The sequence below is a fragment of the Echinops telfairi genome, unplaced genomic scaffold (assembly GCF_000313985.2).
Source record: "Echinops telfairi isolate 266 unplaced genomic scaffold, ASM31398v2 ScPeMD7_60;HRSCAF=208, whole genome shotgun sequence".
NCBI classification, from domain to species: domain Eukaryota; kingdom Metazoa; phylum Chordata; class Mammalia; order Afrosoricida; family Tenrecidae; genus Echinops; species Echinops telfairi.
Window position 1 is genome coordinate 34,230,296 of NW_022103958.1, and position 27,735 is coordinate 34,258,030.

At 54.0% G+C, this 27,735-nt stretch overlaps 2 protein-coding genes across 6 annotated transcripts in view; one reads left to right on the forward strand and one right to left on the reverse strand.

Annotated features, from left to right (window-relative positions):
- The window catches only part of SERGEF (secretion regulating guanine nucleotide exchange factor), a 250,436-nt gene extending 234,559 nt beyond the window's left edge, over positions 1-15,877 (forward strand). For all 3 annotated transcript variants that reach the window (XM_004711623.3, XM_045291045.1, XM_045291046.1), the window contains one exon: positions 15,504-15,877. In XM_004711623.3, coding sequence (XP_004711680.2) covers positions 15,504-15,841 — 338 coding nt within the window. In that variant the 3' untranslated portion in view covers positions 15,842-15,877. The remainder of the gene's footprint in view (positions 1-15,503) is intronic.
- Positions 15,878-21,586: 5,709 nt separating this feature from the next.
- The window catches only part of KCNC1 (potassium voltage-gated channel subfamily C member 1), a 57,691-nt gene continuing 51,542 nt past the window's right edge, over positions 21,587-27,735 (reverse strand). Inside the window, exons 3-5 of one of the 3 annotated variants that reach the window (XR_006680121.1) lie at positions 24,833-25,021; positions 22,854-23,089; positions 21,587-22,402 (exon numbers count right to left, since the gene is read on the reverse strand). Coding sequence is in view for 2 of the 3 variants with exons in the window: in XM_030885827.2 (XP_030741687.1) it covers positions 23,025-23,089; positions 24,833-25,021 (254 nt within the window). In the remaining variant the exon portion in view is untranslated. Of the gene's footprint in view, positions 23,090-24,832; positions 25,022-27,735 lie in introns of all 3 variants that reach the window. The other 2 variants (XM_045290995.1, XM_030885827.2) reach the window with 2 other exon arrangements.

Here is a 27,735-nt window from a genome sequence, read left to right on the forward strand (position 1 = left end):
TCTAGCATTAGATGAAGAAATGGAGGGTCAGTAACAGGGAGTGACTGATCCAAAGCCCACAGCAGGGGTACCTAGAGGTGGGGCTGGACCCAGGTGGTCTTTCTACTGAATAAGGGTTTTTAGAGGCATCAACAGAATCTAGGTGGTGTGAGGCCAAGTGCCCCAATTCCAGTGAGGTTAGAGGCACTGTGTGTGGAGTCAGACAATCTGAATTGGGGTCTTGACTGTCACAGGTTAACTCATATGGACCGATGGAACGTTGGCCAGGCTTCCGTTCCCAGTGAGTGACTAAGGAGTAGGACATGGTTTTCATCCCAGGATGTCTCTGTGAGCCACTGCAAGCTCAACGAGGCTGCAGCCCAGCCCTGGGATGTTGAACAATTTTATGACATTGACCTAACACTTTAACCATCAGATACCCAAGTATCCTTGGAGATCACGAAGCTGCTGTCTTTGGTTCATTGGCTCAAAAACTTAGGCCCAGTGAGAGGCCACAACTCACTGGGGACTGCATGCTGAGGTGCCACCAGAGCTGGGCTGAGGCTGAGCCCCGAGTTCTGCCCATAGCCCGTGCTGTTGGCGGTCCAGACCTTGCATTTGCCCTTGCTCTGAGAGTCATTTCATTTTCAGAGAACTCTGTGTATCAGACAATGTTCTCATTTGTGTTGTGTTGGTTTTGTGCTTAATTTTTACTAGAAAAGGAACACCTGATCATTTGAATAAATTTGGGAGATACAGAAATGTACAATTTAGAAGACGGCATGCTGAGTGATAACCCTAGCCCCTGGAAACACCTTGTCAGCCTGTTGATGACCTCAAGACCAAGGATCCTCATACCCTGCAGCACTCTCTCGATGTTTAGCCACCAATAGTAGCAGAGTAACAATCCCTTAGCTCAGCGGTTCTCAACCTGTGGGTCAAGACCCCTTTGAGGATCGAACGACCCTTTCACAGGGGTCTCCCGATTCATAACAGTAGCAAAATGACAGTGATGAAGTAGCGACAGAAATAATGTCATGGTTGGAGGGTCACCACCACCTGAGGAACAGTATGAAAGGGTCACGGTTGGGGAAGGTTGGGAACCACTGCCTTAGGTCCTCTAAGGACTTAGCTTGTACAGACTTCAGGTAAGAATTACTATGGGGAGAAGCGTAGTAATATTACTCATTGTTGGCACTGGTGGTCTCTCCCAGCTCACACGCCACTTTGCCAGAGGCGTTCTTGGTTAATTCTCACAAGTATCTTGGGACGTCAGGAAAACATTACTTTCCCATTTTGCACATGAAAAAGCCGAGCCCCAGAGAGCCTATGTAGCATGCCCAATATTCCACACCTATAACTAGTAGACCTACTGAGTTCACCTGGACTAGCTGGCATGAAGATACCCAGTGTATGTATGTATTCATGACGAAAGTGAATGAATGAATGCCGATCCCCCAAAGGCTTAGTGAGAGAAGGCTCTAGGAGTCATCTGGCCCATTGGTCTCCACAGTGGTCCCTGGGAGACCCTAGGATCCTGTGGAGCCAGATGGGGCTAGTGGGAGGCTGAATGGTGGGGGGCTCTGAGCCCCTGGCCCTTGCCCCAGTGAGAGTAGCTTCCAGGTTGCCTGTTGTATGCGCTAGTAGCGCAAGAGCAGTTTTAGCTAGTCTACCTCCTACGCTTAGTGATTCTCACACGCTGATGTGCATCCGAACCACCAAGGGAGAATCTGATTCAGATTGGTCTGGGGTAGGCGCCAGAAAGATGTGTTTTTAACCAAGGCAGATGGTCCTCAGGCTGTGGTGTGAGAAACAGTGGCCTGATCTTAGAGGTGGGGGAAGGCCAGACCCAGAGAGCAACAGGGCATCCCCCATGGCTCTACAGCCCCGTGGGAGCCTAGGCCACACTAGGAGTCCAATCCTCTCGTGCCTACTCCACTGCCCTTCCCCCATGCCCCAACTGTCTCTGAGCCAGAAAACAAATGACACAGCAGAGAAATAACAAAACAGTTTCCATGGCAATGCTTAGTGGCTTGTGCCTGTAGAAAGGCTCACACAAACTCTAAAGCTGTGTGAAATGTTACCTGTTTGTTCCATGAGAGGGATCTTGGGTTTGGGGGAAGACGGTTGAGGGATGGCGCTATTTGCTCTGTGCCTCTAGACTGGGGAGTCTCCCGACTCAGCTGCTGACAGGTTAGGCCAGACTAAGGAAGACTAGTAACTGCATGCCAGGCAGGTGACACGGGACCAAACCAGCAGCCAGTGGGGGCGGAACACAAGTGTCAATTGAGTGTGCACCACGGGATGGCCTCTGTGCCAAGCACTTAAAAAAAATGAGCAAAGGAAAGATGATTGTTCTTATTTATAGGTGAAGACACTAAGGCTCAGACATACCACGTTTTTACACAAATAACACGTTGTGCTGTGCAATTTTTGGCTAAAGGTGCCCTCCCCCAGGAGGTATTTTTGTAAGCATGCTATGCTAATTTTTTCACATGTTGCTATAAAAAATTAACATAGCACACTGATAAAAATACTTGGTGGGAGACGTGGCTCACAAAGGGGATAACGTACACGCTGCTTGTGTTAAAAATATATATACCGTATATGCTATAGGCCAAAATCAAATTCAAGCTTCTCTTGCTACAGAGCAGGAACAACTGTGTCCTCATTCTTTGCCATATTGAGCAAGGACTTGTAGTCTGTGCCCAGTTGGCTCCTCCTGGTCCCAGGAAGAGGAGGGCCAGTGTCTAGGCACCTAAGTGGGTGCTCGTTGGAAGGGCTGGCACGGACTAGGCAGATTTGATCCAAGGACAGAAGATAGAAGCTGTCCACTCCTTAACTCCAATATCTCCTTTCCTGGAAAAGGGAGGCTGCAGGTGTCCACCAAGAGACCTTCAACACACTAACCCCCTGCCCCGCCCCAACTCAGCTTCAAACCTTTATCTCATCTGATCTTACTTGCCTTGAGAGTTTCCTACCTGGATCCCTCCCCACCCCCACCCTCCAGGAGTTATTTTGAATTGGTGACTGCGTGGAAAGCCTGCCTGCCGTTTCCAGAAGAAACATTTGCCGACGTCATTATGTGCCCATAACCATTCTGAGAGCAACAAAGATGTTGCTCTCGCGGAGCATTCTGTTTCCGTGGAGTGAGCGACAGCTCATCAAGGAGTATACGTGAGGTGCCAAATACTATGCAGGAGGAGAAACCAGTTGTAGGGGCTGGAAGGATGGAGTTATGCAGGCAAAGGCCTCTGCAAAGCTGGCATTTGAGCAGAGGAGGGAGCCACGTGGCTGGCTGAAGGATGAGTCTTCCAGGCAGAATGAACAGTATGTGGAAAGACTAAAGCCAGAATCCCAATGGGCCTGTGTGAGGAGCTGCAAGGCACTGCAGTGCAGCTGGAGAGCAGTGAGGGAGGCTGAGTGTGGAAGCCGAGGAAACCAGAGAGGGTCAGAGATCTGATGGTGTGGTAGCTTACAGGCCAAGGTCAGATTTTAGCTTTCCTGGGAGATAGGCAGCCACCCAAGGATCTGAACTCGGGGTGAGGGGGGTCGGCTTAGGCCTGAGAGCTTCCAGCTTCCTTGTCTGGGTGGGAATCTGCCCGTTGGAGCTGTACCCAGAGGGCTGGGTACCCCAGGTGGGGACGTGTTTCTCCTTAGGCCTAGGACCACGCCTCTCAGAGCTATCTCCCATAAAGCACCACTTCTGGTGGCCTCGTGCCCAACCCCCCTTGGTCCCCCCCACACCGGGATTAGAATATGCTCCAAAGAGAGTTTGGCAGCAGCATTTCCATGAGCACCCCACCTGCTCCCCCACTGTTACCCCATCACAAGCCAGGGCACTGTGGTGCCCTATGACCCGGGCTGCTCACCAAGATAGGAGAAGAGTGCATCTTCCAGGGGGCCTGCAGGGCAACTTGGGCCGATAGATGACCATTGTCCAAAATGGTAATTTCCTTTCAAACATGATACGTTTTTTTGAAGTACGTATAGGAGCAATCGTGAAGGAAATGAGTGTTTATTAGCCCATGTAGTAGGCATGCATTCCAGTCTTACACTTCATTTTAGGAAAAGCCATGACAGGAGCTGCACTTCAGAGTGGTGGTGGTGCCACACTGGGCTGCACCGGGCGCTTTGTAGGCACGGTGTCTCCGGAGCTGCACACCTCTCACCTGGCAGCTCCTCCATTTGTTCGTTTCCAGAATTCCCCAGCCCTTAATCAGGTTTATGATCTCTTGGGCCCACCAGAAGTTCTCTATGGGCTATCCATCCATCTCCATCCATCCATCCATCCATCCATCCATCCATCCATCCATCCATCCATCCATCCATCCATCCCTAATAGGCAACTCCATCTTCCCTGTTGCCATTGAAGAGAGCCCGAATCATGGTGATCCCATAGCACACAGTAGAACTGCCTCATCCAGTTTCCAAAGCTGGAGATCTTTAAAGACGCCGGGTGCCACTTCTTTCTTCCGTGCAGCAGCTGGTGGGCTCTATCCGCCTTCCTTGCTGTCAGCAGCCAAGTGCTTAACCATTGTACCCTCCCTTTCTCTCCCACCGCAGGCATTCTTTGCAATTTAAAATGTCTAAATCAGAGCACATGATTTTCTTCCCCAAGCCTATCCACCTCCAACCGCCCCTCCTGGTCTTCTCAGCTTAAGAAGCAGCACCGCTGTCCATGCGTAGCCCAGGGAGCATTTGTCCTCGACATCTACTGTGTCGGCATCTGCAGACTATGCGGTAGAGGCATCCACCTTTCTGACGCATGGCTTCCACCCTGAGCCAGCCCCCATCTGGTCCAGCCTGGCCTTCAGCAATGCCATCGCCTCCTTGGTGCTTGCCCTCCATTTTGCTCGTAGTGCTCAACAGGGTCTGCAAACATAAATCAGAACGTCCCACCTGTAACCACTTAAAACCCATAACAGGCTTCTCTGCATACTCAAAATACCTTCGAGACGTTTCCCGGCTGCTCTCAAGGCCCGCTCCTCCACTGGCTCACTTTGCCCAGGCCCCATTGGCTGCCTGGCTTACCTTTCGTTGACAAAACTGCTTCTGCTGCCTGCACATCACTTCCCCTTGTTTTCTGTATGACTTGTTCCTTCCTGTCTTTCAGGTTTTAACTCAGGTGACACTTTACTTAGAGAGGACTTCCTGTGCCACCACTCGGCTTTGTTCTCTTTCTAATTCTTGCCATGAGCTGCATCCTGTTTATTTGCATGTCTTTATTTGCTTGCTTATCATTCGTCTGCCATCCAGACACAAAAAAATCTATTGCCACCAAGTTGATTCGACTCCTGGCGGCTGTATAGGATGGAGTAGAACTGCCCCTTCGTGTTTCTAAGGCTGTGAACGCTACAGAAACAGACGGCCACGTAGATCTCTTGACCAGTGGCTGGTGGTTCGACGTGCCTACCCTTGGGTCAGTAGTAGATAGGGCCCCCCTGCCTTCCCCACTAGACTGTAAGCCAAGAGGACAGGACCTTGTGTCCTGTTTGCCACTGTGTGCCCCACCACTAGAGCAGTGTCTGCACCCTGGTGGCGTGGTGGCTACGCCTCAGGCTTCGATCTGTGTGCTCCCCAGCTCGAGACCACCAGCAGCTCCACAGGAGAAAGACTGGGCTTTCTACTCCCACAAACATTTACGGTCTCAGAAACCCACAGGGGTCACTCTGAGTCAGCAGTGCCTTGGTGAGTTTGGTTTTTTTGGAGAGCAGTGCCTGACTATTATGGGCCCTCTATCCCTCTTTGCCCACTCACCTGTTCACTCAACTCCGGCGTTTGGAAAACAAGATTCTTCTTGAGGCATCGTCCCGTGGCTCTCCTGGACGTCTCTTCCCCAGGCCAGGCCTTGCCACGCTAAACTGTGGCATGGGAGTTCCCCTCCCCAACCTAGTCCGTGTGTGGGGAGTGGGGGTAGGGTGGGGCGATGACTAGTGCACAGGCACTGAATGAAGTGCCCTGAATTCAGTGTAGCACTGAACACAAAGCAGGTGCGCAGTAGGTGTTTGTTAAGTGGTCAGACCTCTAGGGGAATTCTGTCTCAGTCTCACATCCTCCGTTTCCATGTAAATTTTAGTACCCCCATCTTCCTGCTTATGGATTTGCCTGAGCCCACCCGCCAGTCCTGCTAGTGTTCGAATTCCTCCCCACCTCTTGTGCACACCAGTAATTCCTAGGCAGGTGTGGGGAGACTAGCGGGGGATGGGGTGGGGTGGGGTGGGGTGGTGGCTCTGGTGATGACCAGGCTCCAGGAATGACAGCTGTCTTCTAGCTCAGAGCTGGAGATTGCGGTTCCCATTCAGTACAGGGGGGATTTCATGGGGACAACTTTCAAATCTCAGCGGAGTCTGAAGTGCTGCAGAAGGCCAGGCCAGGGGAGACATGGTGTCCCAGCACCGGCCGAGCAGACTTTGGACTCAGCAAGAGTAGGCCAATGCAGACTCCACAGCATCTAGCATGTCCTCAGCCAGACTCCCCGAGGCGGAGCCTCTAGGAAAAAGGGGAGCCTCTCTAGGGCCCCCGCCAGCCCTGGCAACCCCACTTCTGGAGAATGACAACTGTGTCCTGGTAAGAAGAGGAGACCCTGACCGTCCATGGGCCATAGGAGAGGAGACGCTGTAGAGGGTAGAACTCTGCCAGTACGAGAGGGAGACACATGGCAAGGTGCCCAGAGTTGCCCTTCCTGCCGAGTGTGCCAGGGCCAGGCCCGTGCTGGTCACGACAGGCATCCCGTCAGCTTGACTCCCACGCCAGGCCATAGGGCATGCTTGTTTCCGCACCTCTTCCAGCATCCGGATCTCCATCAGAGTGTGATCATGATACTTGCGCTGGGTGAATGAGATGGGTCCAGCAAAGCCCTCAGCCACCTTAGGTGGCTGTAGGAGCCCCTCGAGAGAGTTCATTTCCTTTGCTTGCCCCTTCTCCCCGCCACCGGATAAGCCAGCAAGCCAGCAGTTCTGACGGAGGACGCAGAAAGACAATCTGTGGGGAGGACTTCAGTTGTTTATAAAACAGGCCAACATGTTTCCACCTCGTAAATTCTAAATCCGTCATCGCCTCCCGCTCCCTAGATCTAAGAATAGATGCCCAGTGGAGCCATGTGCCACAGCATGCTCTCTCCACAGGCAACTAAGGAAAAGTCACCACAGCAGCCACCACCCCCGGGGGCAAGGGGGCTGGGCGGCCGGCCTCTGCCTCTCTTGGCCACAAGCCAAGCCTCTCTTCCCAACACCTTGCCGCCAGGCCATGCTCCTCAGGAGAGGCCCTCGGGCGGGCCGAGCATCGAGCATGCCTTGGGAAGGCTTGTAGGTGGGGCCATCAGCACCCCACTGCCCCACCGCCCCCTCAGGGCCTGGACCTCCTCGTAGGTTAAGGGAGAGCGACTGGCAAAAAGACCCGAGGAACCTTTTGAGCTACGGGGTTCCTCCATGGCTTCTGGGCCCCCACTGTGGAGAGGACCTGGAGCCCCCTTCTCTCACTGTCCACTTATTCATTCCTCTCACTCATCTGCTTCACTCATTCATTCCCAGGAACCTCCACGGGTCACTAACACAAGCTGGGCGCTGCTTCAGCCACACCCGATGTAGAATCCTTGTCCTCAGAGAGAATTGGGTTGGGGCCGGTGGGGGGAGGGGGTAGTGTGATCCAACCACAAAAAGTTATAAAGACACACAAGTCAGGTGACGCGGGAGCGAGGACTGGGCTGTGCCCACGTCCGTGGAGGCTTGCTATTCCCTAGAGGATCTCAGGGAAGGCCTCTCAGATACCTCAACCCCGGGATGGGAGTGAGCCAGTCGGGACTGGGGCAAGAGCATTCCAGACTGTGGGAGCCAAGGACACAGGCACTGGGCAAAGACTTGGTGTGTGCCAGGGACAATGGGGGAGGTTGGCGGAGCTAAGAAGCTGTCAGCAAGACAGGGCCTTCCAGGACATGAGGTCGGAGATGGGCCTGGGGACCAACTATTGTCTCTTCCGAGTCAAGGAGGACCAGTGGAGCTTCTGAGCCAGTCTTTCCACGCACTGACTCAGGTGCTAGTGGGCTCCCTCAGGCCGCTGTGTGCAGAGCAAACTGTAGGGCCAGTAGGGGCAGCAGAGAGAGCCATGGGAGGCCCTTGCAGCGGTCGTACTTGGGAGAGGCGATGTGGTTGGTTGGTTAGCTGAAGTAACCTAATTGATCAGAACCCATATTTTAAACACTACGTTCCTAAATCTCTCCTTCCACAGGCTCACATCTTTTCTTGGTGGCTACTCAGTTTCCTTGCCTCCAGGTCCCCTCCCCGCACACCCTTCAGTGTGACCAGGGACAGAGACTTGCAACTCTGTTCTTGAGATTGCAATAAAGGAATAATGACAAGCAGCTAGGCACAGGGCTGGGCTTGACGGCCCTGAATCTCAGCGTGTGTGTGTGGGGGGGAGGGGGAGGAGCGTGTTTGTGTGTGGGGGGGGGCGGGCTGTGGTATGTGTGTCCCTCTTCTACTGGTCTCCAGACCAAGCACAGGCTAACTGCTACTCAATAGCTGTATCTTCCCTAGAGCCTAGGGACCAATGGATGGTCCAGTCCTGTTCCTAGCCCCCTATGCACTACCACCACCACCACCACCCCAGCTCAAACACTGGCGAGACAGTTACAGATGGAAACACCCCTGGAGCCAGGACGGGTATGGTGTGTGCTCAGTGGGGTCTGGGTGCTATAGGAACTCAGAGGAAATAAAAGTAACAGCCTTCCAATAGCCCAGGGGGTCCAGCCCTGTAGCTAGATGTGGTTCACCATGGCAAACGGGGTTTTGCAGGGATCCAAGAAGGCAGCTCTGAAGGAGCAAATTGCCATAGGTGTCTTCATTTAAGACTGGTGGACTCCTACTCATCCTTCAAAGCCCAGCTGGCACCCCTTCCCACGCCAACCCAGCGTATCCTCCCCCTTGGGCCTGCACTGGGCCCATAGAAACACTGTTGCTGTTCACAGGTCACCCGGTGGTGGGATGGTTTGGCTTGGTTTTCCAACATTACAGAGAAGTGAGTGCTAGTCTTGCTTCCCCCGTTCCCCCTGGTCCACCTCAGAGACGGTGTGCAGTTGGGGGCATATTCCTCAGGATGGATACACGTTGAAATCTAGAGAAACTTCACAGAATTCAAATCTCACACACGCACACACACTCTCTCTCTGCAGCCCATTTTCTCTTTAAAATGTCCTAGCGGCCTTCAGATTGTCAGGCCGTAGAGCTCTACCTCATTACTTTTAATAACTGTGTATTATTCCGCAGGAAGGAGATTAAGCTATCGTTTCTTTAAACTCTCCTCTACTCATGGCTGTCAGGAGGGGCCCCTGAATCATTTCAGAGTACGGGCAGTGCTACAGCAAACATCCTACTGTGTGTCTCCACTGCAAACACCCTACAGGTGTGTCTCCATGCCTAGGCATGCCATCAGTCTGCCTCACTGTCTCTCCCCATGGCCTTCCCCTTGGGAACCGAGGTCAGACACCCAGTGTTGTGTCCAGCACAGGGCCTAAGCCCAAGAGGTGATCCCATAATGAAAGTGAATGGACTCTGGACCAAGCCGTGCTGCTGTGAAAGGAGGGAGCAGAGGTGGATTCTGAAAGCAGGCGAGGGGCTGGAGCCGAGAGCTGGGGAGGACTCAGAGCCCAGAAAGGCCGCAGAGCCAGGTAGGAGTCCGGAGGAGCCAGGTGTCCAGCCTGCGTCAGGGTCCTGGCAGACCCGAGGCTCCGCGGAGGCTGCCTCGAATCACATCCTGCTGAGCCACCAGAAGCAGAGGGCCTGAACCCCACGGGGCCAGGGAATCCCTGTGTAACTGCAGGCCTCTCCAGCCAAGGCCCAGCCCTGTCCTCAGGGCCAGGAAAGCAGATCGCACTCAGGGAGGTGGGATTTAGCCGTCCTCACAGAGCTGGCGAGGCGAGGGACACTGCCGAGAGCCCTTCTGGAAAGCCGGGGATCATCCTGCCCTTCACCTGGCCTGAGAACTGGATGTCTCTTCTCCGGGCTAGCTTAAGGAGAGATTTACCAAAGGCCACTCCTCCTCCCGTGTTAGCGGTGCACTGAGCCTCCACTGTGTCCCTGCACATGTGGCCCCAAGCAAGGAGGCGGGGCAGAAGCCGTCCAAAACTCCGGGAGGCTTGACACTTAAAGGTGTTCTTCCACAAGTCCTGTTATGAGGACACCTGGTGGTTTTCCACTGGATGTTTGTTGAAGGTGGGAGACCCCACACCCCTCCCTCTCCTCCTCTCCCCCCTCTCCACGAGGTCTGTCCGTGCCACACCAGCCATGTGCTGAGTGCTGTGCCCAGGAGCTGGGAGGGGCGACTCCTGCAGCCCTCCTCTTGACAGTCTAGGTAGGTGCATGTATTGTTCACAGGGGAGGGGGTCAGTCCTATATCCAGAGCCACACTGGCCAGCAGAGCACAGTGTGTAGTAAAGAGAATATATGCCAAGAGCTGGCAGACACCGCCCCGCAGGCCCAATCCAGCTTAGAGCCTGTTTTTGTACAGTCCTGTGAGCTAAGAATGGTGTTTGAAGGGCTTTTTAAAAGAATATGCAACAGAGACGGAATGTGGCCCCCACTGCCTTCACTGTTTGCTTCCTGCCCTTTATAGAATGAGTTTGGCAGCCCCTGGCTAGAATATAGGACCCCTGGCAGTGGAGTGGTTATGTGTTGGGCTGCTAACCACAAAGTCAGTAGTTCGAAACCAGTAGCTGCTCTGCAGAAGAAAGGCGAGGCTTGCTACTCCCGTAGAGAGTTACAGTCTTGGAAACATACAGGGCAGCTCTACCCGCCCTGTAGGGTCACTCTGAGTGGGGTCCGGCCTGGCGGCAGTGAGTTGGAGGGAGGTTAGAATGTGCAGCGTTTAGCACTTGGTCACGTATGAACTGAGAGGAATCTAGAAAGCCCGGTTAGCCCACAGGGCTGTCAGAATTGAGTGAGATGAAGACTATCAAGTGTCTGACCAAGAGTCAGCGTTCTTTGGAAGTATTGGGGGTGGAGTGGGGGTGGGGGCGCGGCCTTCTGGGCCTTGGCCAGCTCCTTCTACCCAGTACATGTAAAAGCCCTGGCTCGAGGCCCCGCTACCCTGGCCCCAAGCACGGCTTCCTCAGAGCCAGTTCCCCTTGGCAGGAGCAAAGGGACCTGCCAGCTGCCCAGTGCGCTCCATCCTGCTGGTAGGTCAGCTCTGCCCATCCTCCCACCCCCCTCCCTGCTGACTGTCAGCTGGTGCCACTCACCAGGACTGGGCGTGAAGCCCATACCAGGTGCCCAACGAGGCTCAAAGCCACCAAGCCTCATCTATGCTCCCTACCTCCTGCCTCAGGTTGGCCTGGCTGAATCCCCAGCTTAGCTGCAGGAGACGTGGCCAGGGGCTCATCCTCCCCGTGTGCGCTTCCTCATCCATGGGCCAAATGGGACGACAACTGTGTTTCCCCAAACCCAGGCAGTGGCCAGCGATAGCCTTCCTACTGGGAGGAGGAAAACGACGGGTGAGCCCAGGCCTGTCTCTCATAGAGTGGGCTGCACCACGAGGGGAGAAAACTGAGGGAGGCTCTCCTGTGATCTGGGTGGGGGTGCCGGCAGATCCCATCACACAGACGACCGGCACAGTGCACTTTCTGGACCCGTAGTACTCTTTCCAGGGGCTCCAAAAGCCTGGGGAAAACCGAACGAAAAGATACTGGGGTTTCCCTATGAACTTTGCGATGCCCCTCATGCGTCAAAAGGCCATAAGCAAACATTTAAGTCAGATTGAGGGGCAAACCTACTGTTGCCAAGGAAGACAGAGAAAGAATTTATAACCTTAAGACAAAGCAAAACAACATTTTAATGGCCAAGTTCTCAATATATACATACTAGTAATATTTAACAAATGTTCATAGAGTCCTAGCTATGCCAGGCATCGTTCTAAGTCCAAGAGTAAGTAAAAAAAGTACTGCTATTACAGGCCGGAGACCCAGAGCAGAGCTCTCGTCTTCCCTTGGCCGTGGATGCCGAGCTGAGTCCGTTTCTGAGGGCATCCTCAGCCCATGGCAGCAAAGTAGTCAAACTGCCCATCCTCATCTACCCTGCCAACCCCAAACATCAGAAATGCAGCCCGTGTGGCCCCAGCAACAACAAAAGAATTATGTACAAATCGTTTATGATTTCTATGTACTGATCCTCAAAACAACCAATAAAATACAAGTTACCAATTTTAAAAAAAGGACTGCTATTAGAGGTCCAGTTCGTACAAGCATGAGCTTTGTTCCCCACCAGAAATCAGCAGGTGACTGCAGACAAGTTCTCTCAGCAATACACTTCTGTTCATCCCGTTAGGGTGCCTTCAAGCATGAGAAACCAAGGGGCGCTCTGATCAAAGCACTGACTTTCGGGGGGATCTGCTGGGCCCAGTAACTGCGAAGCAGAGAGGTCAGCTCATAAGGTTTTGATGACTGTTTGGGGGGGAAACCAAAGGGGGACGGTAATCTTGATAGCTTTTCTTGAAAGATACAAGACAATCACTGGGGTTGATTAGGGAGGAATTTGAAGAAAACTAAAAACTGTGTGTGGGAAAAAGGCCAGGCAAGTTCCACCAACTCATTCTTTTTCTCCATCACAATAATGGTTTTAACTCACGCTATCAAGGCACCTGTAGCTCATCGTGACCCTACCGGGCAGAGCAGACCTAGCCCTGGGGCTTCTGAAACGTCCGTATGGGAGGAGAAAGCTCTCTCTGTCTCTGTCCTTCTGTCTCTTTCCCTCCGAGCAGCTGGTGATTTCAAGCTGCTGGACCGTGCAGTTAGGAGCCCAATGCATAGTGGTTTAGACCAGTGGTTCTCAACCGGGGGGGTCACGACCCTTCGCAGGGGTCGCCCGATTCATCACAGTGGCACAATGACAGTGATGAAGTAGCAACGAAAATAACGTCCTGGTTGGGGGTCACCACCACATGAGGAAGTGTATGAAAGGGTCGCGGCCTGAAGAAAGTGGAGAGCCGCTGGTATAGACAGTCTGCTGTCGGTGGGGTGAGGCAGAGACCCCATGCGTTGCTGCGGGTGCATTCAAGCGTTGCTGCGGGTGCATTCAAGCAGCCTTTCTTCAAAGTATCCTGGCAGTGCCTTCCAGAAGTTTCAAAAATACACATGCCCTTTGACCAGGAATTCCCACTCAGTGGATCTCGTTTGAGAGAGTAATTGGGGATCTAGACAAACATCCGTGCCTAATGGTGTTCATTACTAGGTAATAGAAAATATGAAAATTTGAAGCAAACTGTATCTCAGACAATAGAGTACAGGTTCATCTCCATAATGGACAATTAAACAGCCATTATATAAACATTTGCATAGCAAGCAATGCCACCACAGACTTCTCTGGGAAGACGTTTGCAGTGCATTTAACAACTAAGAATTACATGAGCAAATACCATACAAAGAACACATGCAAACCAGTAAACGAAACAGCCACATAGCAAACTAGGCAGAGAATACACACAGGCAACTCGGAGAAGAGGCCACAGACAGGATGGATAAGCAGTGAACGGTGCTCCGTCTCACTAGTCATCGGGAAATACACTTGGAATCCGCTCGGCTGCAGTGGATTTTATTGATCAGGATACCCAGGGTCCAGTGGCAAAGACAGAGGGAAACCCACAGCTGAGCAAAAAGCCGTCCCTAGTAACCCAGTGATGCACTTCCCCTCTGGGGATCAGACCCGGGTGCAAGTAAGCATCTGTGTGCACGAAGAGCGTTCGAGGAGGCTCATTGTGGTGCTCTTTCTAATAGCGACAGGGAGGACCGCTGGCTATCAGAAGGGAGATGGATACAGAAAATACGATATAGACAGAATAGAAGTCCATGTACCGTTAAAAGTAAAATAAGTGTGCTAGACCTGTAAGCGTCGACTCAAATTTCAGAAACAATGCTGGCTGTAAAGAGCACGTTGCAGAAAGAGACAGCATGGAGTGGCCCTGTTTCTCTGCCTTCCTACGGGGGACTAGCTCAACATGTCACGCGGATGCCTTTCCATTTGCTTTGTGACCGCACTGTCATGCCTGGAGAGGCATGCTGTGTAGCAGTGGTGAAGGATGAGACGCAGGACACAGATATGTATAGCTTTCAAAAAGCAAAGGTTTGAAGGCACTATCCAAGATACTCAGAGTCGTGTGGAGGACAGGATTTGGAAGTTCGCCTCTCTTTATGCTAGCTACATTTTCCATTATTTCTTTTTTTGCCCTGAAGATATGTTATTTTTATATGCAGGAAGGGGTGGGCGGGGTTTAAAAACAACAACTACAGAAGATAGTAAAAAGATCAGTGGCTGCCAGATGGTCACTGGGGCCCGGGAGGGATGACTAGGCAGGACACAGGGCATTTTTAGGGCCATGAAACTGCCGAGCTCGATCTTGTAATGGAGGGCACGTGACAGGATGTACTTCTCATGACCCATAGGATGGTGTAACACAGCGTGATTCTTACTGGGGGCCGTGGACTTTAGTTGATCATGTATCAGTATTGGGTCAAAGGTTGTGGCAAATATATCATACTGTGGCAAGACGTTAATAATGGGAGAAACTGAGGCAGAGGAAGGAGTGCATGGGAACTCAGTACTTGCTGTGCAATTTTTCTGTGCCCCTAAAACAGCCGGACTACTTTCTGGCTCTGTGACTCAGAAGTCATTCTTTTATTGTTCAGCAGCTGCTGATTGAGCACTGACCACATAGCAGGCACGGGACTAGGGGCTAGAGAGACAGCCATGCACAAAGCCCAAGCAGTCACTCCCCTCAAAGAGGGGATAGTAAACCCATCACCACCCTAATCGTGTATCACCACAGCATGATGCAAATTTAATTTGGATTGGTAGCAGGGGAGTCCAGTCTCTGAGTAATACTTAACCTGGAATCCATAGGATGTGGCCATACGGAGCCCACCCCGTACACGGGGGCTTGGCATGGAAGGACAGCCGCCTGGGGCATATTTAGGGTCTGAGAGAAGGACCAGGTTGCTGGAGGGCGGTGAGGGGGAGGAGAGCTGTGTAGGGTGAGACCAGCCACTGGATCAGGAGTCAGATCCCAAAAAAGTGCCTCACTGAGGGCAGTGGGAAGCCATTGAAGAGCTTTAAGCCAGGGCATGACATGATCGGCAATGATACAGATCCCTCCGATGCGCTCTGAAGGTTGGGGTAGATGGGACACTGGTGGAGGCCGTTGGCATGGCCCAGAGGACGGAAGATCGTGTGTGGATCAGAGTGGCGGCAGGGAGATGGAGAGCCGCGGAAGGACGTAAGATACTTTCGTAGTCAGAATCACCAGGTTTGGCGATGGGTTCTGTGCGTGTGGGGGTGTGGGGGTGGGTTGGGGGGGTCGGTTGACAGAGAGAGAAGGGCCTAAGAAGACAGGCAGGTTTGGGCTATGAGTCGGTGGAAATGGAAACAGCGGCACAGGTGCCGACTGGGGGCAGCGCTGGAGCAGGAGGGTGCAGGCCATGGAGCCGCGTTGAGCTGTGGTGTGTGTACACGAACGTTTCAACCATGTTGCCCTCTCCTCCACAGGTGGCGTGTGCTACTCTTGGGGCTGGAACGAGCATGGCATGTGTGGAGATGGCATGGAAGCCAACGTCTGGGCCCCCATGCCAGTGCAGGCTCTGAGGTCATCCAAGGGACTGCACGTGGGCTGTGGGGCTGGCCACTCACTGGCCCTCTGCCAGCTGCCAGCCCCGCCTGCACCGGGCCAGAGCCCCAAGGACATGGACACCTTCCCAGATGCCACCGAAGATGTCGATTCTCGGGGAACAATGGACAAGCTAGGAAATGGAGAAACTAGAGGGAGAGAGCATCAGAAACCTCATCCCAATGCCACTCTGACAGGTCCGGAAGTGGGGGACTTGTGACAGAGAGCTTTGAATAAAACGGGTTTTCCCACCAAACGTATTCTCAGAGAAATGCTTTGTTGGGCTGGGAGTGGGGGTGGGGGTTGGCTTGAGAAAGGCACGGGAGACCCTGGGGTTGGGCTGACCACAGACCAGAAAGATGGACCGCCACCTGCCCAGTGGCCAAGGAGACAGATACCCTGTCCAGTCAGCAGATGAGAAGGAGGGCCAAGAACCTCACCAAGGGACAGCAGCAGCCTGCCCCCCACCTGGCGACATAACATAACCCATCTCCAGCGACTCTGGTTCAGCAGCACTGGGTCCCTCGGCCGTGCCAAGCACAGCCCAAGCCTCTCTGGGTGTTGTATTCCCAGAGCTCAGAGCATGCGGTTTGCTGGCTCAGGAATATTGAGGGACCCTGTTTGGATGACCACGTCTTGTTGACTAAGGCCAAGGGAGAAGACTTTGGAGCCGGGTTGGGGGGGGGGGGGGGGAGTGGAAATGAATCAATGGAGGAAACAGTCATACTTCTGGGAAGACCCCAGCAGAAGAGCCTCCTGAGACAGACAACGGGGTAGTAGCCCCATTGAAAGTCTCCAAAGACTTGCACCTCTGCTTGCCCTGGGGGAAACCCTGAAGCGAGTCTGTAGACCTGTAATCAGCTGTAACTACCTGTAACAAGCCAGTCTGTAACACTCTGGATGACAGGGGCCCCCCAAGGTCACAGCGTGGGGAAGGGAGCCTGTAAGAAAAGCAATGTCAAAGGCCAAGAGCCTAGTCCCTGGTACCCGCCCCAGGCCCTAGTTCTTGCGGAAAGAGGGCCCTCGGATGTGATGGGGATCCCTTGGGCTCTAGGCCTCTTGCGCCCCAGGTTTGCGGCTCCGGATCTGGAGGACAGAGCACCTTTGTCTGCTCTAATGGCAACAGACCTTGGCCAGAGGACCTCAGAGAGGCCTTTCTCTGGAGCACCGAGTGACAGTGTCATTAGCCTGGTTTGGGGCCCCTCTCACACTGCCTTTTCTTTGTGGCTCAGAAAAAAGTTTGGGTCTGTGAAGGGTGGACTCCATTGGCTGAAAGAGAAATTACAAAACCCCAGGGCATCAAAGCAAGCTGGTTCTGTCAGAACCATCTAGCCCAGTCACCTTCAAACTCCTTGCTCCAGAGCTCTGGGATTCTCAAGGGAAGGCCCTGACCCCCTGGTAGGCTATGGTTCAAAGAAGGCCAATGCCCACCTTAGTCAAAGAGCCCCATCTTCCGCTTTAGTCACAGAAGCTTTACTTTTAATGTATATGAGGAGGTTTCAAAAGTTTATAGGGAGAAAAAAAATTGAATTCTAGGAACTTTGTGAAGCCTCCTTATCTAAGTTTTCCTTTGATTAGAGATTCATGCAGACGTTTAAAACCCACTGATCTTATCCAACGTTTTCATTGCTCTTAATGCAGCAGTTCTCAACCTGTGGGTTGCGACCCCTCTGGGGGTCGAATGACTCTTTCACAGGGGTTGCCAGCTTCATAACAGTTGCAAAATGACTGATGAAGTAGCAATGAAAATAAGGTTATAGTTGGGGGCGGGGCACCACAACACGAGGAACTGTATTCAAGGGTTGCGGCGTGAGGAAGGTTGAGAACCGCTGGTCTTAGGGGAAGATGGAAGCTTCGCGATGGCCATCTCTAGGCCATCCCCCTCACTGCTTGGGACCCCTCATTGCTGGGAAAGTCCCAGCCCCAGCCCTGAACTAGGGAAGAATGAGATGGTGTCTCCCTGGGCCCTGCGGTGGGCACCCCTCGGGGATGAACCTAGAGACTTCCCTCAGTCATAGGCACCAACACATGGAGTTCTGCTCCCCACTTTGCACCTTAGAAACTTGGCTGCCCTGGCCAGCAAAGTCCCTGTGCCCCGTCCCATCCCAGAGCCAAGAAGGGCCAAACGGCCCGCACACACTTGTGATGGAAGGAAGGACATCGCTAAGGTAACCCATCCCCCTGAGAGAGAGAGAACAAGCAAATGGTCCAGAGATGAATCCTCCTGACCACCCACCACTGTGCCCCCACTGGGTGGCTTGTATGGTACACACAGCTCAGGGAGCAGGCTCTCAGGCCCGGATATCGGAGAGTTTCCACTAAGAAGGGACCAATGCAGAGTTCCTTTCCACATTCTTGCATTTGCTGGAAGAAATCAAAATGCCAAGTCCTCTGATGCTGAGCCCTGGTGTTTCTTTCTCCTCGGGTCTCCTGCAGCACGCTCTAGGGTTTCTTCCCATACAAGTCCAAGAATGACCAGTAGGAATCCAGTGGGTTGAACAAGACTCTGGGAGGGTTTATCAATTACCCCCCCCCACCGCCAGCCTCCCACCCCTGCTCAGATGGAGCCATTGAACGACATAGAAGAAGTTCATTCTCCCTGGATTGCTGCTGGGCTCCCTCCTGGTCACTGTCAGGCTTGTTTAGCTTTCAGGGTCACGGCAACACCCAAGCCACCGCGGTAAGACAAGCTGACAGACCAGCGGTGGGAAACCAAGTAGTACGTTTGCCTTAAGCTGTGCTCTAGAACCCCAGACCCTTCTAGGAAGCAGGCAGGGTCCCAAACCTACCCAGAGCATGATGAATGGCTCCTGGCTCTAGACCTCATAGAAGGTCCCATGGCCTGGAGGTCCTCAGCCTCTCCCTCCCCAGCGGCAACCCCAGGCAGAAGGAGTTTCTCCCAGGTACTTCATCTGTGGGGGGCATGGGTTCCAGAGTGGTAAGGGGGCGTTGATGGCCTCTCCCAGAGTCTTGTTAACCCATTGGATCCCTTCTGATCTCCGGTTTGCATTAGAGATGGCTAAGCCCTCTTTCTTAACAGACCAAGGGCTCTTTGAGAGCAAGAGACCAGGTCTTGGTCAGTTGGGAAGACCTTCCCCAAGGCCTGTTCAGAGGAGATGCCCAATACATGTTTGTAATGGATGAGCTGGCTGGTGCATCCTGAGGGTCGCATGAGAAGGAGTAGACTTAATGGGTCCTTTGCCTCCTTACGCCCATCTTAGGCTTCTGTCCCTTTTATAGGTGTTTGAGAACTACGTTGTGCTTCAACACCAATGCCCAATAGTATCTTCCTGGCTAGCTAGTGAGCTTTTTTCAACTCAGGTAAGACCTTTGCATTCCTCCTATGTGAGGAGGGGGAAAGGGAAAGAAGAGGAGAGAGGTCCCTGGTGTGTCTTTGGTTCATGGGTCTTTGGTCTGGTCCCTGGAGTTGAGGGTGCAACGTCAACCAGTTACCTGTAACATGCTACTGTGGAAAGTTTGCCCCTTGCCTGCTACACATACTCTCCCCTCCGGATCATAACCCCCTTGTCTTCCCTGTAGGCCGACCAACGTTCGAGGAGATTGTACTTGGGGAATGGTAAGTCTGGGTCCAGGATTGAGAACAAAGATCATCCACCAGGCCCTGAGCACCCACCACTTTTAGATGGAGTCACTTGGTGATCATTGGGAATTAGGAGCTAGTGAGTTAGTGTGGAAATGATAGCAGCCTTGGCGGGAGGGAGTTGCAGGTCCTAAGGTGTGTATGTGTAACTGCTACGGGTTCAGAATTTCAGAGTGACTATAGTACGGAGTCAGGAGGGAAGTGGGAGGTGGAACAGAGGCAGACGGGACCTTCCAAGCCACCTTAAGGTGCTTAAACTTTATCCTTGGGGCAACAGGGAGTTTAAGCAGGAGAGTGAGCTGCTGAGGTGTGTACCTGGAAGGCTGTGCCTGAGGTCAGCAGTGGGATATGAAGCAGCCCCATCTGACATACCATCATACCTTCGGTGCATCATGAAGGCAGACAGAGGGCTAGGCCTTGAGGTTCCTGGGATTTAGGACCAGCACTTCTAGTGTTCCCACCTTGAGACAGCTCATCCTGAGCTCGGCAGTCGGACTGCCTGGGTTCAAAACTGCTTGGCTTCGTCACTCACTTGTGACTTTGAGTCAGTTACTTAACCTCTCTGGACTTTGCTCTCTACGGCAGTTACATAATCCTCTGTCAACTTGTCAAGGGGTGGATCCTAGCCTATCAATCAGGCCATAGATAGCCAATGGGACCCCTGTGTGGCATGGCCTTCTCCTGAGGTTTCTGGGAACTCCGGTCTTCCTCCCCAGAGGCAGGAGGCACACTCTGTGCTTTGTCTTCCTACTGACGAGCCACATGGAGCTATGCTGGTGGCAGCCAGAGCCTTGGAGCTGGAGGAGCCATGTGGAGACCCATGCTGGTGTTTCTACCGCCACTTGATCCACAAGACTTTCCAACCATTGGCCTGTGATCTTCCTGCAATTGGCCTCATTGCATGTGTTGTGTGAGTCTGAAGAGGAATTTATAGATTGGTATCAGACATATGGGCTAATATTGGACTTAGGGACTTGATCTGGACTGGGCTGGGATGTTTTCTCATTATACAATTCTTCTTTGATATAAAGCTCTTTCTTATACACATGAGTGTCTATGAGCTTGTTTCTCTAGTCAACACAAATGGGAATGTTAAATGATTGTGATCTATCATTAGAAAGCATTTGCAAGTTGCAAAGCCCATGGGAGATGTTCCGTGTATATTAATCCCGTCCCCCAGGAGCTACCATTGTCCCTGAAAGCCCCTATTCCCAGGGGGTTTGTGTTGAGTCACATTTTGAGGACACCCAAGGCACTGGTTGCTGGGGAATCCTGGGCACAGTGAACATTACCCGCTCACCATGACACTTAGTACAGGTGTTTACTGTTGTGGGCCTGGTGGCTCTTCAGCCACATAACCTGTGGGGCAGATCTCTGAGTGTGCTCACTGCTCCATTGACCCCTGTCCCCTAGGTTTCCAGGCTGCGCAGGACACTGGAAAGTAGAAGCATAGGGAGTATGGGGCCGTGTTAGATACAGAGAGAGCACCCACCTTAAGAAATCCACCCTGATCGTTGACTCAAGGCATTCTGGGAAGTGAAATCTTGTTAGTGCCTGGGGCCACTCGCTCCCTCCTCCAGGGCTCCGTTCTATGTTTGTAAAGCACTCAGAGTCTGAGTTAGGGAGGTTTTCCACCCAAACGGTGCTGAGTTCTCTCATGAACAGGAAGAGAATGGGAGCCTCAACCCTCTACCCCACCCCCCATCAAAGCCATGTGGGGAACCCAAGCAAGCAAGAATCGCAGAAGAGGCCCTGGCATTTCAGAGCTGGATGCCTCCAGGTTTTGTTGGAGGCAGTCCGTCAGACGGAGCCCATCAAAGGTGCAACTGGGCAGGGCACCAGATCTCTCAGATCCTGGGCTCTGGCACCATCAGATTCAAGGTCGGCCCCAGCAAGGAGGTGACTGGTCTGTAGAGGGGCCTGGAAACTCACATGGCCAAATCTAAGGGTTCATTAAAACGGCATGCTTCCATAGAGAAAACTGTTTGGGGAGTCGTCCTAGAGCCGTTCTAGCAAGCTTGCTGGTTAAAAGGTCCGGTCCTTGTACACCTACCCCTTCTGAGAGCTGCCTCCCTCCTCGAAGATCCAATAGGATCTTCAGCTGGAGGGCCCACCCCTGTGGAGGAGGGGTCCAGAAGGCATCTTCTTCCTTAGCAACCAGCAGCACCTCGGGGTGGATCATTCCTCTCTCTGGGCCTCCACGTCAAGTCTGCGAGGTTGACTTGCATAACCTGAGGGCCCCTTCGCACCCGAGCACTTCTGGATCCTCCAGTGCCCAGAGTAGCCCAGCCACTGAGGACCCAGGCGGGGGCCGCACGCAGAACCATGACACTGCCTGGAGGCAAGAAAGACTCAGACCCGTGCTTCATCTCAAAAATCCACTTTTTATTATTGGGGGACCAGGGCCCCGGTAGAGGGGGGGTGTCTGTTGAGCTAAAGCATCATTGTTCCCTTTTCAGGAAATGTTCTGAGCTGTGAGGGAAGCTCGAGGTGGTGCTTTAAATTTTTTTTCTCTCTCTTTTTTTTACCAACCCAAACATGTGTTTTTCAAAAATATTATCCATTTGCCCCAACACCCGATCCCCCCCACCAACTATTTTAGAATCAGACCAAAGCCAAGCTACTGTCCTCTCTTGCAGTTGGGAAAATAACTCTATTGATGGGCAATGCAGAAGAGAGTGGGATTTGCAAACCTCCCGATTGCTCCAGGTAAACAAATCGCTTTAGGGTATATACAGAAACCAAGACACACAATTTATTTCATGCTAGAGTCGCTTTGCATAACATTGGGCATGCAGAGTTTTTTGTTGTTGTTGTTTTGTTTTGTTTTTTTACTCTGAAATTCTAAATTGCATACAATGTGCCTTAATCGAGGGGGAGGAGGGCCACCCTTCCCGAGGTCCTGTTCTTGTGGTGTTCTACATCCTGCTTTAAAAGGACGCTTAGCAACTCCATACAGCTTCAATTGCTTACTATGAACAAATGGGTCATGAGAGGAGGTCACACCGGCGCTATACACCGATAGGATGACAGAATCGATCTAGACTAGCTGCAGTCAGGGGCCTTGGGGTGATGTCCGCTGGGTCACAAGCATGCCACACGGAGCAAGAAGAAGGCCGAGGTGCAGGTATCCACGCTTCTAGTTGGAGCAAAGTTCTCGGTCTCCACGTATGAGATGTGCTAGGAAGGTGAGCTCAGTGACTGATGGCCGGCCAAGTGCCCCCTTTAGAACCTTGCCCAGTGATTGCAGACTCCGATACAAGGGAAGCCATGGGCCCCGCCCGCAGCCCTCCTCCCCTGGCCCCCAGAATCGCAGCGGCTTCTACTGAGAGCACACCGTGACAGTGTGGCATCCACGATGCATGTCAAAAGTAAAGAGCTTCGAAAGAAAATAGAGAACGTTTGTTTTTTCTTCCCATTATTTGCTATTGTTCTTTTAAGGTAATCTTAGACAGTTGCAGGGGTGTGGTGGGATCGGTTGGCTGGGGTTTCTGTTTAACTTCATGCAAGTCATGCTAAGGAACCCCTCCTCCCACCCTCCCCACCCCCCAAAGTAAATGAGGGGGGGAATGTAAAGAAAAAATAAAGAAAGAAAGAAAAGAAGGAGAAGAAATCCTCTACGGTCAGTTACCATTTGGCCGTAGGAAAAGCTACGTCCGTCCTAGTACAATGCCTGGCTGGGCCACTCGGACTCGTCCGGCAAACCTGCATGGCGTGAATTTACTCTGTCCGAGGGCGAGGAGGGGCTGCAGGTCCACCCAGATGCTTAATAGCCACCAATGTCCTGGGCCAAGCCGCCTGGTCAAGTCCCTCTCACAGCCTCTGTCGGCATATACTTAGCAAGGACAGGGCTTTCTTTGCAAAGATCTGTATGTAAAGAATACAATTAACACTTGAGCTTCTCTCCTCGGCTTTCCCATCCCTCTCGGCACTTAGTCTTTAAAGGAAGGAGGAGGAAGGACAACGGCCACATGCAGACGCTGGCAGATTGGTCTCCAGCAGGCTTGGCTTTCCCATGCGCGTGTAGCATGGCTGGGTGGGTGGGGGCAGGTGGATGCGGGCAGGGCACTTGGCTCGCTTTGGTGCCTCCTAAAGACTGATGCCTGGGTCCTTCTGGGACTGGGGTGGGGGTGGGGGTTACCCGTGGACAGTGGTGCTACTGCGGTCCCTGGCTGCCACCGGGGTTAGGAGCCCCTTCTGCCCCTCACTCTGGGCTTCAGGAAGCAGAATCAAGGGACTGTTCTGTCTCCTCTTTGAGACCACACTGTGGAACCCAACGTTCAAGAAGAAGGAGACCTTGGTGGGACTTTCCCTGCTCCCCACTCCTCCCGCCCGTGGGTCAAAGCCAACTGCAAAAGGGGAGTGTCAGGCCCATCCATAGAAGGTGCCCAGGATGGGACCCTCCCCCAGGCCAGCAGCCCTCCCCATGCAGCACCATGCAGGGAGCCTGGGATGAGCCTCGACTAGGTGGGCACGCCAGGGAAGTCACGGACGGACGGACGGACGTCCACGAAACTCCCGGGCCTGAAGGATTTCCCCACCTCCGTGCAGCTGCCTTGCCTCTGGTGTCTGCCTTTTACTTGGACTTCTGTGTTTAACCGCTTCACATACTTGAGGAGTTGTGAGTGGTTGCAGGCTATGCCAACTGTTGCCCTCAGGAAACTGACTGGCGCCGGTCCAGCCCTGCTCATCCCATCAGGCCAGCATGCAACCCGTGAGAGTGGGCACATCCCAGACATGCAGGAGCTGCTCGGCCACCTGCTGCACGCACAAGGGCTGCCTCCTCCTCCACCACCTCCTCTTCCTCCTCCCCCTCCTCCTCCTCCCTCCCCCTTCCTCCTCCTCCTACAGGCCCCAACCAATGCCTGCAGCCTTGAGCTGGGTACTCTGGCCCTGCCCCAAGCCTCTCCCCAGCTCCAGGGTCAAGTGTAAGCCTTTCTCTCCAGCAGGATCATTCTAAGGGACTGACTACAAGGACACCTGGAACAGAGAGCCCATCACTGGCCTCAGCCTTCACCAACCATCGGGGGCTTTTGGTCATGGCTATGGACAGAAGGGGACTGCAGAGTCCTGCTGAGACACCTGCTCTTGACGGGTGCTCTATCTGCCACAGGCACACACCTTCCCTCTGCCGGAACCCTGGCCTCACCCCCCAGCTTTCAGGTGCTGCTCTCCGCATGGCTCTCCTCCCCCAAGCTTGTGGACTCATGTAATGGATGCTTCTTCCAGAGCTGGACCTTGGGTGGCCAGGCCAACCCCACCACCTGACCCTGACTGGCCAGGGGCTCTCTGGAAGAGCTGAGGCTCCTCCCAAACCCTTTGCTCTCCACTGCTTTGGGGTCCTGGCCCAGCATCAGCCAGCCTGTGTTAGGCAGCTTCCTTCCCAGTTCCCTCCAGCCCTCGGATACTCTCTGGAAGGCTGAAACCCCCTTGAGACAAAGGGATTTGGACCTCTAGGGGCCACCCAGGGGTCTCCCCCCACTCCATTTCCCCCCACAAGTGTGCCTGCCTGCCCCTCAGTAGCGCCCCTCACCCGCTGCCCACCCACCAGTCTGCAGGAGTGCCAGGCGGGCCCTGGCGGTGCAGAGCGCGCCAGCCTCCTCTACATACCCTTTCTCATTCCTCCACCAGGTGGGCACGCGTACTCCCCAGTTGATAAGAGGAAGCAGGGTCCGTATCTCTCGCGGGTGCCCGAGCGCGTAAAGGGCAGGCCCTCATCGGGAGTGAGGGCCTGGTCTATGTGGGGGCAGTCTTCATTCGCCAGCGCGGCCTTCGCCACCTCCCCATTCAGTTTGGAATCTTCAAACATATAAGCAGAAGCTATTGAGACACTGAAAACTGTTTAGTGGGGTAGGGGTGGGGACAGGCCAGAGGTGAGGCATTGGCACAGGGCAGCCAGTCCCCTAGGACAGGAAACTAGGCAGGTGGTGGGGAGAGGCCGAGGCTGGGGTCCTCAGGTCAGCCCGGCAGCCTGTGGGCTGCCCACATTGCTGGGAGGGGAGGGGGGGGAGGCGGGGGAGGAAAGGACTCCTGGATTTGCTCAAAGTTTGCAAAAAGATGAGTCGGTGATGGTGCCCGCGGGTACAGGGGGCCCAGTGCCCAGGGCGGCCGATGAGACAGGATGGTGTGGATGCAGTCATGGGGAGGGGGCCAGACAGCTCAGGGAGGAGACAGACAGACAGACAGGCAGAAACACTCCAGTCCAGAGAGGGGCCATTCCGAGGCACCCCTGCTGTGGCCAGAGTGAGCTCCTTCCACCAGCCTTCCACCCACAGCCAGCCAGATGATCGGCTCTCCTGGCCCCGCTCACAACCAGCCCCCATCTGAGCACCTCTCCTCTGCCCGCACTCCATCTAAGTGCTCAACTCAAGCTGGCTCCCCTCCCACACACATACACCCTGTCTATGCCCCCCAACTGCCCCACCCCCACCCACAATGGACCCAACCCACGTGCTCCTGGTCACCCCAGTCTCCAGCCCACCCCAACCCCCCGCACCCACAGACTAGCCAGGCCTCGCAGTCTACTCTGCTCCCAAATAGCCCAGGGCAGTATCTTCCATCCACTGTGCCCCAGCGGGCTTGGGTCTTATGCGCAGCCACAACAGGGATGTATGCGTGAGGCTGGGACCACGGACATGGTCTCCTCTCGCCAGCATCCCTGGCAAAGCAGAGCACATGGATGAGTAGGAGACAGCAGCGGCCGATGGGCTTGGTGGGGAAGGAGCGCAGCCTGGGCCTCTGCCAGAGCCTGAGAAGGAACCTGGGAGGAAGCTGGGGGGGCACTTGGGAGGGGGGCAAAGTCTGGTCAGCGGAGGTGCTCTCCTCTCTGACTGGCCTTGCCCCCCTTCCCCATCCCTCCTGAAGACTGAGCCTGCCCCATGCTTTTGGTCCTCCGGTGGACTCTTCTGGGCCAGGGTGGAGCCAGCTCAGTCCCCAGGACAGACCCCGTGACTTCCTCAAATCCCCACCCTACTGGGGACAAAGGGAAGCAGCCGAGGCGAGTCGTGGCCCCGGTTATAAAGTCCGTCCTACAAGCTAAGGAGGGGGAGGGCTGGATGCCGATTCCACCGGCTTTACACTTCCCTTCACATCATGTAACTACACGCAGAAGTGATCCTTCCCCGTGTGCACGCCCTCAGCGTGCACGTGGGTGGGATCACCGCCCGTGTACACATCATGTCACTACAAAGAGGCAGTCAGTCAAAAGAGAAATGGACCAATCAGGTTTATTCATAAAGCAAATCCAAGGAGAAAAAAATCCCCATCATAGTTCTGGAACTTAAAAAAAAAAGTCTCTCGTACAAGGTGGCAAGCATTTCACGTACAGTGCGTTTCTTGACAAAGCCCACGGGCTTCTCTTCTCTCCCCATTGACTCTGCACCAGAAAGGCCAGTTACCAAGGGAACCCAGACACCACGTGGCTGGGGCTGGGGCTGGGGTGTCTGGGGGCTGTGCTCTGTGCACTGGCAGGCAGGTCTGCAGGCACTCGTGTGTGCTCACAGACCTGCCCAGACCTGGCTGGCCCCTGTCTTCCTTCCCCAGGGCCTCTGGGCTGGGGAGCAGGGTGCTTAGGAAGAGAGGCGGGGAGCAGGAGAAGGAAGGGGAAATAGAGGGGTGGAGGTTGGAACCCATAGCTCCCATTAGAAGACCTTGTGTCCTCCCAGGCAGCACTCCAGAGGGGGAGGGGAGCCAGGACTTGCTGTCTCTCTGTCTGGCCTTCACGTGTCAGTAGGGGTGTCTAAAAACTGCAGGTCTTGCTCAGGACACAGGTCAATGGTGGGCGGCCCTCCTCATATCTGCCTCCACAAGGTGGTGCAGGCTGAGCCCCCTCCACTGGCTCTACAGCCTGAGCTACCACTGACCTGTGTGCCCACTCACCTGTGCCAGGGCCCCCAGGCTCATGGCCTCCACAGCCCTTTAGGGGCCCAAAGTGTGGGCTGGCTTTCCCGGTAGGGGAAAGGAGCAGCCACAGGGCATCCCTGTGGGGGATGTGAACCGGGACCATCCCTCTCCGGGGCCACTACTCTCTGAGCCTTTGAGGAGGCGGGTACACCTGTCGGCTGGACTTGTCTGCTATTTGGGGGTGCTGTCGGAGATTCGGGGCATTCTCTCCCCCCAGAAATATGGCTGGAAGAGAAGCCAAGGTGAGGTCAGCTCTCTGAAGGGTAAGGACGCCCCCACGCCCAGTTCCACCGTCTTTTGGATGAGAGGGCAGCGGGAGCCTGGGTTCCTTCTCTTCCCTGAAGGCTGGGAGCCCTGCCTCCCAGGCCCCGGGCCCCCTGACTCGCGCCCCCCCCCACCTCGCTCGGCCGCCCCGCGATGTGAAATGGTAGCATGGGCAGCGTCTGAGGCGATGGTTTCCAGGCTTTGAAATGGGCTGAGATGAGCATCCGGGAGAGGGTCATTTTTTTTAAAACTTTGGAGCAAGGAGAACCCACGTGGCCAAGCCAGCAGGGCTGGCACGTCTGCCTCCGTCTCCAGGCATCGCGGGATGTACTTACTGTTCGCATCTA